The sequence below is a fragment of the Anopheles marshallii genome, chromosome 3, assembly GCF_943734725.1.
Source record: "Anopheles marshallii chromosome 3, idAnoMarsDA_429_01, whole genome shotgun sequence".
In the NCBI taxonomy this organism is placed as follows: Eukaryota; Metazoa; Arthropoda; class Insecta; order Diptera; family Culicidae; genus Anopheles; species Anopheles marshallii.
In genome coordinates, this window is record NC_071327.1 from 46,349,568 (window position 1) to 46,363,442 (window position 13,875).

General features: G+C 43.9%; 1 protein-coding gene across 1 annotated transcript; it reads left to right on the plus strand.

Moving 5' to 3' along the window:
• The first annotated feature begins 4,509 nt into the window (after positions 1–4,509).
• Positions 4,510–9,967, plus strand: LOC128713674 (uncharacterized). Its single transcript, XM_053808537.1, has 5 exons — positions 4,510–4,530; positions 8,591–8,658; positions 8,733–8,933; positions 9,003–9,131; positions 9,196–9,967. Exons 1-5 carry the CDS (start codon positions 4,510–4,512, stop codon positions 9,965–9,967), a joined length of 1,191 nt encoding a protein of 396 aa, XP_053664512.1.
• The last annotated feature ends 3,908 nt before the right edge of the window (positions 9,968–13,875 follow it).

A 13,875-nucleotide genomic window follows, 5' to 3' on the forward strand; every position in this document is an offset into this window, starting at 1 on the left:
GAATGGTGGTTTCCTCACAATTTAACATATACCGCTTTTAAAATACCACCAGAATTAGATGAAATTGGATCAAGAAGTTTATCTACCTTCCCTTCAGGGTTTTCCCTTCCTTAAGAAGCGGTGCAGTGTGAAGTGGTGCGAAGGCATCCGATAGAAGCATGCCATTTGCGTTATCTTTGCGCAACAACGCAGCACCTCAACAAACGGATGGGTCTAACGGAATCGATACTCCAGCCAACCGAATGACCGATTTGTTCCATCCTACACGCAATACAGATACAGACGCGTTCTACCCATCGTCTGGAAACCCCCCTGACGGATGATGTTTTAAACTCAGTAGCACTTGTGCGTGGCATAATTTTTATTGTTTCCCCTAACAGTTGGCGTACTCGAAAGTTTGCGTAGACAGTGTTTCGAAGAGTGTAATGTAATGAAATGAAATGCAATTTCGTACGAAATTGTTAACATAATATTTGGTTTACCGAATTCCAACAAACATTATCAAGCAATTCTGTTGTTTAGGTTGCGGTGCATGACACGGACCAGCTGTAGTGTTGTTGCACAAAAGAATTAAAAAAACATGCCACTCGCTGCATAGCGATCAACGGTTAAAACCTATTCTACAACCCGACCTGTCGCAAACCGTAACGGGCGAACAGAAAACCTTGGGAACATTTCGTTTTGCGTACAAATACAAATAAGCTGGTGGTACAGACGAGGGAAACGTGGAAATTTCGCTGGGAAAGTGCTTGAGATAAAGACAGGGAGAAAGAAAACACATTCAATAGGTAACTGTTTTGGTGGGAACTAGTCGTGCGCACATATTAGCGACCGACCGGATTGCGCTTCCTAAGATGCCGCGTAAAGAGATCAGTGTCATCAGCGGGCCTTTCGGGGTAAGGGTGGCAAAAATCCATCCATTGCAGCGTTTGCCCGCCTGAAGCTTTTATACGCTCAGCCGTGGGCATCTTTTCCACTTCTCCAAATTGTAACGGGCCCGTCCATCGATGGGCGGCAGCGTTTTGGGAAGCAAATTCTGCATATCCCAAAAAGGGTGGTAGCGGAGTTTCTAGAAATAGACGCATCGCGAACGTATCACCGCAGACCAACTAACAGACAGTAACGATTTTTTGTTGTTGCCCCTATACCTTTTGGTGGCAGGCTGATGGTTACTTCCATTAGCTGCTCTTCCGATGTGGGTTAGTTGGTTGTTGAATGTTTTAACCCAAATTTGTGGACAGAGCGTGATGGTCGGGTTATAAACTAACGCATGGGTGTGGAATTTTCGGACAATAAGGCATCAGCGTGGTACACTTTACTGAAGAAAGGGTCAACTGTTTGCCAATGGTACTTTCGGCATCAAAATCGGCACCTGTACAGTCTCTAAAATTTGAATCGCTTCACTAGAAGCTAGAGAAGAAAAAGGTTTTGGGATTACAGAAAAAAAAAAAACAAAAACACTTTCTTCAACCAGTACATTACGTTAAATTACATTACTCCACATCACGTCACGTTACATTTCTCATTTTAAAAAAGGCGGTGGTGTATGTGGTAACAGCGCCGGTCTTTACACGAAAGGACCGGTACAAAATCGCACCTGTATCAAACCACCGTAAGAAGGACTGATTATTTTACTACGGCTAAATATAGCAAAATAAAATCAGAAATGTTAAGCCCAGCCTTTTGAGGTTATAGTGCCACTAGAAAAGAATAAGACAGTGTAGGAAGAAGATTGATGTAATGAAAAAAAAACAACTTTGGTATGAGATTTTTGCACAATATTCGAAGAAAATAACTAATTCGCAATAAACTTGTGGGGTTGCGCAATAAACTTGAGTTTGAAAATGTAAAAATTAGTCTTTAGATATTTCGATCTCCAAAGAATGCTACTGAAAAAAACAGTGCCCAAGTCGCCAGTTTTGCTACATTACTAGATGGACTGCAAAGATTCATAATGCATGGATTACGATTTCGAATCCCCCCGGAATGAAATGGGTTGGTAAAACTAGGAAGCAAAAACCATTAGAAAGCAGAAAAGAAGAACAATATAGATGCATTACAAATGAGCAAGAAATTAAAGTAAATTAGCTAACGAACAGATTAAAAAAGCTGTTCTTACACGGTCTGAGTGTGGTGGTTTGGTTAAATTTCTTACAATTAGCTCACACTTGCCCAAGCGCAGCAAGAACAGAAAGATGCGTTATGCTCTCATTGCGTTCTTTTGAACCGTTTTCATGCTTGCTTCAGAGTTCTCAGTACCCTTTTGCGTGTGCAAATGGCAGCATATTTTCCTTTTTAAATGATGCGTGCAAACTGTAGATAATTTTACTAAAACTAGCGACCGAGCAGAATCTTCAGATGATTGATAGCACGTTAAAAGGTAAATAATAAGTACCGTCTTTTTCTCTACCAAGTGATACATTAAACAACTGACATTATTCCGCTTCGTCGAACCTGTTTTTAATCGTGTGTTTGAGTGTCTAATCACACGATGCCCTTAATGAAGCAATCAAACTGAACTATCGACGACAGGTTCATCCCTGTTCAAACACGGCACTCGGTGATTTAATCTTTTCGGCACGACTGTTGCACAATTTTTGTCCCACAGCAAACTTCTAGCGGGAAAAAGGCGTCGATCGCTGGGAGCAACAGTAGTAACAGCAGTAGTAGTACTGCACGCGACTTTGCTTAAGATGCATCGATAACGGTCGGTGTTCGCAGCGGAATATAACTGTAAAGCATAATTTCAACCATGGGCCGCAATTCGACACGCTCTAAGTACACCGGGACGGACAAGGCATCGAATGGGGATAAGCAGTGAAGAAACAACAACGAAAAGCTGGGAGTGTATACTCTTATTTCGTGTTAGCGGTAGTCTACATTCCCCCTCCAGAAGTCGGCGATAATTAGAAAAACAAACTAATCCATTTGCGAACATCAAGCGGAGGAGAGAATATCTTATTCTGTTGCTTCGGGGCCATTTTCTGATGTACTATCACTGTAAAATAGCCGTTTCCCCGTTGGCGTTTAGCGCACGTCGGAACATGACGTTAAAAGTGTGTGTGCGAATGCGTGTATATCGCTACCATCATTCCGTAGCTCGTTCCGGTTGAATGTTTGAAATATGGGTAAAGGATCGTTTTATCATGATCTATTAGGAGTGTTGTTTGGTTTTACACTGCGATATAAAGATCATTTTGGTAATGCGTGAAATGAGTTCAGTGCTGATCTACGTTTGAAATATTGGTCAACAGTTTATGTTATCTTATTATTTGCAAAACATCAAATACAGTGAGCCATTGCATGGGTAAACTTTTGTTTAATAATAATATATTCAACATCATTACTATGCCAAGGGATCAATTTCAAGGGCGTCGGAATCGGAAGGGAACGATGCTTAACGAGTAGAAAACTTTACACTAAATCATAATATGGTGATGAGAATCGCAGGCTTAGAAGGGGGCCCCAGCGCAGCTGCTCACCTGAAGCATTAAACCTGTCAAGGTCCTCTCGTACTCTTGCAGCGTACCACCTCCCATCGAAGCCTCCCATTCGCATCCCCGAAGCAACAGTAGACAGAGCAAAGGCTCTGGGTGAAAGCAGCACCAGCAGCAATGTAGGCAACTGTTCCCCATCCAGTTCTTCTCTGCTGAAGTAAGCTGATGGGATATATTCTTACCTCTGTGCTTGCTTTCTCCATTGCCGGAAGAACCTGATCGTGTTGTATAACAGTCAAACGCACCTTCAATGTTCATCGAGATGGGGGTATGAAAGTAGCGCTTCTGCCACGAAATCTAATCCCCCCTGGGAAGGTGCGAGGGAGAAAGAATATCGGATTCCTACATAAGGGTTGGAAAGAAAATCCACAGAGGGAGGGAAAAGAACGTAAAAAGAGTAAGCGTCCGGAGCAGAAAACTTGCTTGCGTTACACAGTCGCCTTGCACAGTGTCGGGGTGCGAAGTGATGAGAAAGAAGAACCGAACTTCTTTACCCCACCGCCCCAACATGCGTGATTCGTTTGGTCCGGTCTTTTACTCGGCCACAACATTCGTCGGTATGCTTGCTTGCTTTCTTTCTCCTGCAATGCCAGCCAAAGCTCTTGACGGGGGAAGAAATCGGGATGTGGAGTGGTTGGCTTTCCTATCCGTTGGCTGACAGAGTTTGGCGGAAATCTACCAATGCTGGATGCGCCAGTACTATTGTAGACCTCGACCAGTGTGGACGGGCACATAAAGAGGAACGCTAGTGTTGTGGTATTGTGCTCCTCCCCAGTACAAAGTATTCACTTCCGGTTGATGGTCGTGAACGTGATCGTCGTTCGGTTGGAGAACTATCGAAGTAAAAGACAAAGCAAAACAGCTCACTAAGGCCCCATTGAGAAGTGGAGTGATATTACGGCTGAGCTGAGAGAAAGTTCTAATCAACTGACTGTGGTTAGGCTGTTGTAAAAGAAAAGAGATTATCGGTTTTGGTGCATAACTGATCGTAACCTTGCAACAACTGCAAACGATGAAGTACCTAGTGTTTTTGGTAAGCATGTACTGCCACACAGTGTGATGGTTTAATGAGTATTGAAGGTGTACACTATTACACGCAGTTTAAAAAAGAATATATGCCTTGAATTGTTGTAATGTAATAGGAATAGACGTACTGAGGATATTCTCCACGATTATTGGAGTGATCAACGTTCTAGAAAGGCTGCTGCCAAAATTCAAAGTAACAGTCGAACCTTGTGTTTCCGATGCCGTCGGTCAACAGCTTTCGTTGCAGCAGGTTGCAACCACAAGTATTCCAACCCCCAGCACACTCACACAAGCGGTAATTTCCCAGGAATTCTTCCTACAAACGCGGGTGTGAGAGATTTTCACCGGCAGTTCCGAGTGTGCCTAATAATTATGCAAATAGTGTTCTACTTTCCGCGGCCTGCGACCCAATCCGGCAATCGAACGAACCGAGCACGAAGGGGATTTATTTCCATGGGATTTTTCAACCCCCCCTCCTTCGACTCAGCTTGTTCGTATCTTGTTTTGTCGTGTGCCGGGGTTTCGTATTGGTGTCCCATTTCGGTTTGGGACCTGTAAGAGAAAGTTGTGTATCTGGCTGGTGGCACTGATTCTTGAGAACGGTGCAAATATGACCAACCGAAGTTTTCGACCCGGTGTGCGTCATCCTGGTGATTTTCGACTTCATTTCTTTTTGCGGATATTGTTTCACTTTTTCACCACTTGGAGGGTAGTAACACACTGCGGTAGAGTGCTGGTGTTTTGGGTTGAATGATGTTACGCGCGGAAAGATGAATGGGCAAAAGATTTATTTTACTGATCGCGTCAATGATATATCAAGTGTGTACATCTTGTGTGTACGAACATCATCACAACTAGACTAAGTTCATCCCCAAGCCTTTATGAACCGCATGATAACAGTTCTGCAACATCTCTTCACATTACGCCGTATTAGGATTGCCACATTCGCAACCATCGATGGCAGTATATGGCGTTCCGGTTCGGGGTGTATCGTTCCGCACAGTATGCACGGAGGTCTTATGCAGGTCTGAAATGTGTTTGTAGGTCAGTCTTATGCCCGAAGAACTGTTAGCTTCGGGTTTTGCGTGTGTGCCTGTGTGAATGATGAAGTGTATGTATATATATATATGTGGCTGTGTGTGTTTTTTTTCGCTTTGCTATTCGCTTTAATTGATGAACCTTTCTTCAACGTATGGAGTGCATATTTCCGCACGCCCTCCTCTCATACACGCATGCTGCGGTAAACAACGGGGTCCGGTTTACATACGGGTTCGACCCAGTAATGAACAAAAGTCGATCGCGCCCTGTGTAATGTGTGGACTTCTTTCCAAACGATCATCGTACCTTCCGACTTAAATTACACAGTTCGGACACTAGACACTAGTGCACTGGTGGCATCGTTAGCACGGCAACAACATTCTAATCGGTTCGTTAATAGATAACCAACCTTTGAACCGAAACCAAAGCGAAAACGGTGCTTTTCGAACCGAAAAACCGTTTCGTATGTCGAATCGATGTTTTCGAGCATCGAGAAAAATTACATACAACGCATTCGGAAATAACAGAAAACGAAGGAAAAGAGACAAACCTAGATAATGATGAGTGTATTTCGGAGGATGAGAATTTAATGAAACCATGACGAAACGAACCAACCAGAGAAAAAAAGTTCGGTTAGGTTCGTCGCCTATTTTTTTATTTTCCAGTTTAAGGGTGTAAAGCATTGAAGTCTTTTGTTTCGAGCGCTAGAGAAACCCCGCACATGTACAGTTCTTGGAGCTATTTTCGATGATATTTAAATACCTACACTGGAGAGTCTATCAACTGAAGTGTATCACCTTCGTAAGTTGATCAGCTCTATCAATGTATTATTGTGATCTTTCAAGCTGTTTCCTTTTGTCTACGAGGTTTCTACCCCTTCTTCACAGCGCCAAAAGAAAGCATTTGAAGTGTTTAGACTCGTGCTAAATCTTACAATCAATTGCGTTGAAGTTGAAGACATTCAAAACACACCGAGTGAGTTAAACAATCGTCTTGTTTGTGTTTATCGAGCAGGTACTTCGTTGGTTTTTTTTACCACTTACCACTTCTGAATAATTGAATAAACCTTGAGCTTCATGCAAGAGAAGAAGCAGCAGTAGTGCACCTGGGTTCTGTGCCCATTTCGTGTAGTTGCCTTCCCCAAACAAAGCATATCCGTCGTACAAAACGGTCTCTCGCTCACGCAAAACGGGTCGGAAGAAATGTATGGAGTTAAAAATGGAACAACGCCATTACTCACGTACACATTCCGATACATTTCCCGTGCTTTAGGTAGTGTGGTGGTTTGGATTACCGAACACACATGCGTGTGTGTGTGTGTTTTTTTTTATCATGGATCATATGGAAAGTACTGAAAAAGGCGCAAATCGCACGTGTGGCGGATCGGTACAGTGATGAGTGTCGAACTACTGCCGGGGGGGAGAGCCTGGACGCAAATGGTTGACCATACGATTAGCATCAGAAGTGGCCTTTTCAGGGTGATCTTTTCTGCCTATCTCTCGATCCTCCGGTCCGTGTTGCTCCCGGCTTCAAAATAGGCCAAAGAAATCGGGGTTGATATACTAAGAGTTTTTCCCCCCATTGGCACGTTATTGCTTCTGAATGTGGCAATAGCAACCGGTAATTGTACTGGCCGATACTTGCACCATGAAACGGCTTCCGACCAGCTTCACCCCTCATTGAATCAGGTTTTCTTTGTGTCGCAAATCGTGGCTCGCAATTAGCTTATCATCGAACGCAAAGGTACTTTACGGGCGGTGAAATAAGCCGGCGAAAAATGGCAGATAGAACTAGATTGAAAAGGAAGCTGCAATCTACATCGAAGGAGTGGTGGAACTTTCGGCATTTGCATTTCACTCTTTCTTTCTCTCTCGTTTTGTTTGGTATGCAATTAGGACATGGTGAAAAATGTCCATATGAATTGATAGGTATGAATTGACATTTATAACGGTGTTCGTACGAATAAGTCGCAAGCTTTTGGTCGTATTTTATACTGTAACGGCATCGGGTGTCTCAGCATTTGCATATGTTTCATTTTCACATAAAAACAATTCAAAACTTAACAGCAACAGCACCAAGGCCAGTTTCGCCAATCAGTCACCAGCATCCGGGCTGTGGTTTTCTGTTCAACATTTGGACTTTCGTTCCGCGGCCTCTAGATTTCGGAACTGAAAGTGAAGTGCATACGAAACTTGAGCGGTTTCTGAATCGATGAATAAGATCGTTTTTTTGTTGTTTTTTAATGCTGCATCGTTTTTGACGCGGTACGGTAAAATCAAGCAAACGAGCCAAAAATCGATAAGACGAGTTTCACCCTCGAAAAGCAGAATGGCCGTAGAAAGTGGTTGTGCAGCAAATATTTCCCATCCTGCTCGCCGTTCGCGCACCGCATTATTGCTGTGAAACGCCGAAGTTGCGAAGCAAAGGCGTGAAATGGTATTGATTTTCGAATGCGCGAAATTCTGGGGAATGTTTGGTTTGGATAACGAAGAGCGCCAGGTGAGAAATGTACAGCGGGGGAAGTCATTTGCAAAGCTGGCTCGAGCTCTAAATTACAAACCGGCTTGATTGAGCACCTATCATCACCACGTCATCTAAAGCTGCGGTCCGAAAGCGGCAGCGACGGATGCTGCTGATGACGATTGGCAGATGATCGTTGGACTAATTTGCCGGCATCTTGGCGATAGCGATTGCCACCGCCACCACCACCGCTTGCAATATTATGCGCCGAGCTAATTAGGGCACTGAAACAGAGAGTTTCATTGTAAGCCTTCAATTCACGCTTACGTTTAGCGGAATATCCCGTGCATTAACGGAAGAGGAGTAAGTTTCCCTTTTTTTTCTTGTGTGTATATACGCTGGAAAGTGGATAAAAATCTGGCCAAGCAATCTGGTGTGATCGTTGCCATGATAAGACACATCAGTGTGTAAGATTGTTTTCTAATAAAATTTTCGAAATAGAAATTTAAACATTAAGCGAGAGGAAACTTGCTTGCTGTACTAACAATTCGTTTTTTGTTTTCTCACAGCTACTGTTTGGATGTCAAGTACTGATCAGGGGTGATGAGCTGTTGGACTCGGAAGAGCCTCCAGAGGGGTAAGTTAAACTGTACCGGTACTACTGAAAAAGGTTTTTAATTCGTTCTGTTTCGATTTTAATTCCATTCACAGCTACTATGCGTTCATAGAATCGCCCTCTGCTGTTCCGCCAAAGGTGCGTTCGCCACCGTACACGCACATTAACATTGAGTGTAAGGAAGCAACCAACCCAAAACCCTACGTATCCGCCAACAATCTGTGCGGCGATCTGAACAAAGGAAAGATTCCACGCAATCCAATGAAGCAAAATGTACTAGGCGAACCATACCCGTTGTAAGTGTTTTGTGAAAATTGTATTGCGCTGAACCAGTTTAGTTTAATATTTGATTCTTATTTTACTAGCGAGTTGATCCGTAACCAAACGCTCAAGTTCCTGTCCAAGACATTGCCCGTGCTTAAGGCAGATGATACGCTACCGAAGGTAACACAAATCATTCCCGATGAACCCGTGGATCAGTTCGATGATAATGGGTAAGATCAATCGTATTACACTTAGATCGTCACCACGTACTATATCGGAATGTTTGCATTTTAGCATTGGTCGCAGAATGGGTAAATCCATGCGTATGGAGGAGGAACGTCGCACGGAGGAGGACGGGCGGGCACCGCGAAAGTTCTGCGATGGTGGTGGTGTGTTCTGTGCTTTGTACCGTGCCATTCAGGGAGAACCGCTCAGTAGCAAATTGGTAGCGGAACGGCGTGAAGAGGCAGCCGCTTATCCACCGCCACCCCGTTACGAGGGACCTCCAACGCCATGCCCGGCGAAGGTCGAGTACGCAACGCCAGTGTTTGCTAAAAACTATCAAGGATCGTGGCGCTATGTTGTGCAAATTCCCTACGAGGGTTACTTCACGCAGACGGTAGAAGTAACGCGCTGTTTACAAGCCCGTTGCCACTACCTGGACGGCGGATGTCTGTCCTCTCCACGTTGGGTTAGTTTGCTGGTTGCGGAAATATTCTATCCGAACGCGGAAGAACAGTCCACGGCACCGACGACGACCACCACTACGGCTCCATCGATCCAGGACTTCCAGGCATATCAGCAGTATCTGCAAAAGCGTGCCGGACTGCCGACGGACAACGTGTACGAAAGCGGGCTCAACGGAAGCCCACAGCAACAGCAACAAGCGCCAACTGCGGCCGCCTCCACGGCTAAAGCAAACCAGCACTGCGATGGTCACGATGAGATCGGATGCTTCCAGGTGCGACTGTACTACGATTGGTTCCTCATTCCCGGCTCATGCAAATGTTGGCGACCGGATTACTTTGCTAAATACGTGCGAAAACGACCATCGCCGGATCTGTAAGACGGAAGCTCCCGCATATCGGATGCTTTAGCGATATAGGATGAGATCGTTCGAGCGAGATCGTGCACCCGTAAACGAGTCTTATAAATGCCCTCAAACGAACGAACTGACTGACTGACAGGCTGGCAGATTATTTATTATTTATTTCACTAAAACTTCGGTCACCTGAAACAAGAACGAGATACATTGGTGGGCTTTGACTGCTAAAAATAGTAAGACTGGACAAGCAGCAGCACTGTGCATCGCCCATTCCTTGCTCCGGGTAAAAGATAAGTCTTGGCGACAAATTTGTTAACGACACGAGCTGCTCATGTGGCTCGATAAACTAACACAGACGTCAATGAATCGGTTGTGGTGTTCTTCTACTACATCTTTTAAACTATACTCTCGGGGAAAATCAAAGCAAACACAGAGCTGCGCGCCTATAATGTTGTCCGGCGCGCGTCCAGCTGCAACCGGCACGAATGCTAAGATTTTTTGGTCTGCTATCGCTTCGCAAGGTTAGCTATGCATTGAAACACGGTTTAGCTATCTTGCTAAAAAGCCTGTGTGTGTACCTGGTCGTGAGACAATGCTCCTGCTAACCTTGTGGATACGTCTTGCGCCAAAAAAAAAAAACTTAAAACAGCACACTTACGCACAAGCATGCGAACACGTACACACATTAGCGTTACTTTTACTATGTAAATAAGACGTAAACCCTTTTTAAAATATGATCGTGATTTTTTTTAAATAAATGGTTTATGACGTACAGAGAAACAAAGAGTGTTCGCTTCTAGCTATTGGTTACTGAAAAAATAAACTTACTCAGCGTCATCGCCTTCCCATCAAGTATTTTGGTCTTTCCATCGAATGTCCTCAATGCCCCTAGACACCATAGTTTACATACCATTTACTTATCATACACATACCAGTATCACACCTCCTCTGTCTATGTGGACGACCTAAAAGCGATGTCATTCTAATGGCATGATCAACCCACCGTAGCCTGGCGAATCAAGATCGCTGTACGTTAGTGATTTCATTGTTCAACTCATAGAGCTCACCATTATAACAGCTTCTTCATTGTCCTTCTGCACATACGGGGCCATGCTGAACTTAGCCTTCAATAGACCCTAGACAGATGCTTGGGGGCTAGGGTGCAGGACCAGTAACCTTCTCCCGAGTATTCCTGCTGATGACGAAAACCCAAAGGGGATGACGAAACCCCAAAGACGAAATTTGAAGCAGAAACTAGTATGAATAGACTAGTAATTTTAAGTTTTCTAATACAAAAACTCATCGTCGGAACAGGAAAGCTGGCTGACATTTCTTTGGTTGCCTGGCTGATCAAATGTTTTATCATCAATCAATCAATCAATTTTTTTACAAAATGTAATGCAGCATTAAAGATCTACTTCTTACTCCTATTTCAGGATATCTGTAAGTAGTTGAGCAGTAGTTCGAAAATCTGTAAAGTAGGACTGACCATCTTGTAAACGGCAAACAAAGGCTAATAAAACCCAGAAATGGAAGGCATAGGACGACTGGGACAAGCTCGAGCAAACACGGCAGAATCGAATCACACAATTAAGCTTTGTACATCTAAAAGTTATAAATCTAACATAAACGTTGCACTTTGAGTCAATTTAACACGTTATACGCTGCTATTACCCGACTGCGGGTGATGCTCTTTGCTCGATGACTCTGTGCACGATTTTGACACATGTTAAAAAGCGCTTAAAGAGCGAAAGAGTCCCGTGACGTTTTAGAAGGCTGTTTGGGAATATTTTGCCTAATAGTATTACAATAAGAAAACACTGAAAACTACATTCTTCGAAAAACAATCGGAAAATGGATGTCTGGTATAGTTTGTATTAGAAATAATTTGGAATTTATTTTGCTGCTGGGAAAGCGTTTCAAAAGTGTTGACCATTCCGTTAGTTTGAGTGTTGATGAATTACATTTACGGCACACAATCAATTTTCACAAAGACAACCTATTTTACATTCTACGAAATAATGTACAGTTATGCGAACTAATAATTACTTTGAATTATTTTTTAATTTACCGAGTTCGTTCGTTCGAAAATCGCAATACCGAAAATCTCTTTGTTTTTTGGTTATGCCCGATAATCCGTGCCGTTCGAATATTCGGACCCCTTTCTCGGAACGAAAGCAAAACTCAAAAAGCGAGGCGGTGCTTTTGACAAGCTTCGAATTGTTTTCCTTCATTCATTCGTGTTCAAACGCTTCGGAAGGGAGTGCCACTGAACCGGTGGTGTGGTAGTTTTTTTGTGTCTTAAAAAGTCCGGAAACGAAAAGACTGCTCCCGTAGAAAGGAAACTCGAAAAACATCAATGAAACCGGGGACTAACAATGTGTTTGGTGTATTATTTTGTGTTGTGTGTGTTCTATGTGTAACCATCGTGTAAATGTGACTACTTGACTGCAAGAGGTAATAATAAAATCGGTAGTACTCCTACTGCACGGGCATTTGCTGGCTTTGCGAACCAAACTCCATCATGGTCTCTTGGAAGGGTTCCCTTGTTCTACAGCACCCTGATGCTCCAAGCACATGTGTGCGTTTCTGGTGAACCTTTTACTTTAGCAAAGACTGAAGATGTACGCATCCTTTATGTATGGTTTGATGATGCATGGTGTTCGGACACAGCGTTAAGAAGGATGATCCAAACAAGCGTTGGAGTGTAGATAGTGAAAATAGCACGATCCATGGCTAAGAAAAAAGAAGGCTTAACGCACGAACGTTTGGCAAATGTATAACACGCAGTAAGGCACAGCGGAAAGAGGCAATTATCCGACACTTTTGCTGGCCAGCGTAAGGGAAGGCCACGCAGTATGTGGGGTGGTGTGTTTGCGTTTTCAGCACGTCCCGCGTTCCCGTTCCGGTACTCGTTACACTCGGTTCGCCTAGCCCTAAATCCCTCTCTCGCGCGGTTGCATTCGCTTTGTGTGCCGGATGCATTTCGGGATGCATCGTACCCAGCACCAAGGGACTAGTAGTCGGATACCATGTGCACCAAGAGCATTCGATGACGACGAGCGAGAGAGCAGGAGAGTACTTTCGTGCTATATGCTGCCGATTCCGTGGGATTACGCCGTTTTTTTTTTTTTAACCGTACCATTTTATCTCCCTGGCAATAGACGGAGAAATCTATTTCGTCATCCATTTACATCGAGCCATCGCACTGTGGGGATACTCTTGCTGTCCGTACTCCGGACACGACGACCATTTTGAAACACAACGATCGTACGCGATTGCATTGCAACAGACGTTGCTTGTTTGTTGTTCGCCTTTCAGGTTTGCCATCGGGCTCAAGAAATCGGGATTGTTGGTGAATTGGGAACTCAGATTATTTTTCTTTCGATGTTACGTTGCAGTACATTTGAATTATAAAAAAGAGTTTCGTGTAGTTTGGTGAGTAATCGAACGGAACGTGATTCAAAATTTGGCAATTCCCATTGCTGTGTGAAGTGATTAACCGAGAAGGAGCCAGGAAACAAGGTATACGAGCTCAGTTTGTTCCCATTTTGTGCCGTTTGTTTCTTCTTTCTACATTTTTTCTCATGTTTGTTAAGTAAATATACCCAGGCGTTGGTTTCGATGTCACTGCGTCACAAGCGAAGAGTGAGAAAAGAGAGACACCCCGGGACGAGAACGAAATCCAAAGCCCCACAGGCCGGGTGCGTGATAACGCAGTGAAAGCAAAACGTTCACGGGGTGTGCGATAAGAAAACGAAGAAGCAAAGGACGAAGAGGAAAACAAAAAAGGAGCAAGTGCGCGTGCGACACATTTGAGTAAGTTGCGCCGCTACACAGCTACGAAAGAAACCGACAAGCAAAACTCTCGCGACGGCAGTCGTTAGTGCGTTCGTTGCTTCCCTTCTTGTTTGGTTAGTTTGAGTTTT

What these genes read in the sequence shown, in the direction of transcription:
- LOC128713674 (XM_053808537.1), top strand. Translation starts at nt 4,510, where the DNA reads ATGAAGTACCTAGTGTTTTTG. An exon ending in TGAAGTACCTAGTGTTTTTG is followed by an intron (nt 4,531 to 8,590) that starts GTAAGCATGTAC and finishes GTTTTCTCACAG; the next exon opens with CTACTGTTTGGATGTCAAGT. An exon ending in TCGGAAGAGCCTCCAGAGGG is followed by an intron (nt 8,659 to 8,732) that starts GTAAGTTAAACT and finishes TTCCATTCACAG; the next exon opens with CTACTATGCGTTCATAGAAT.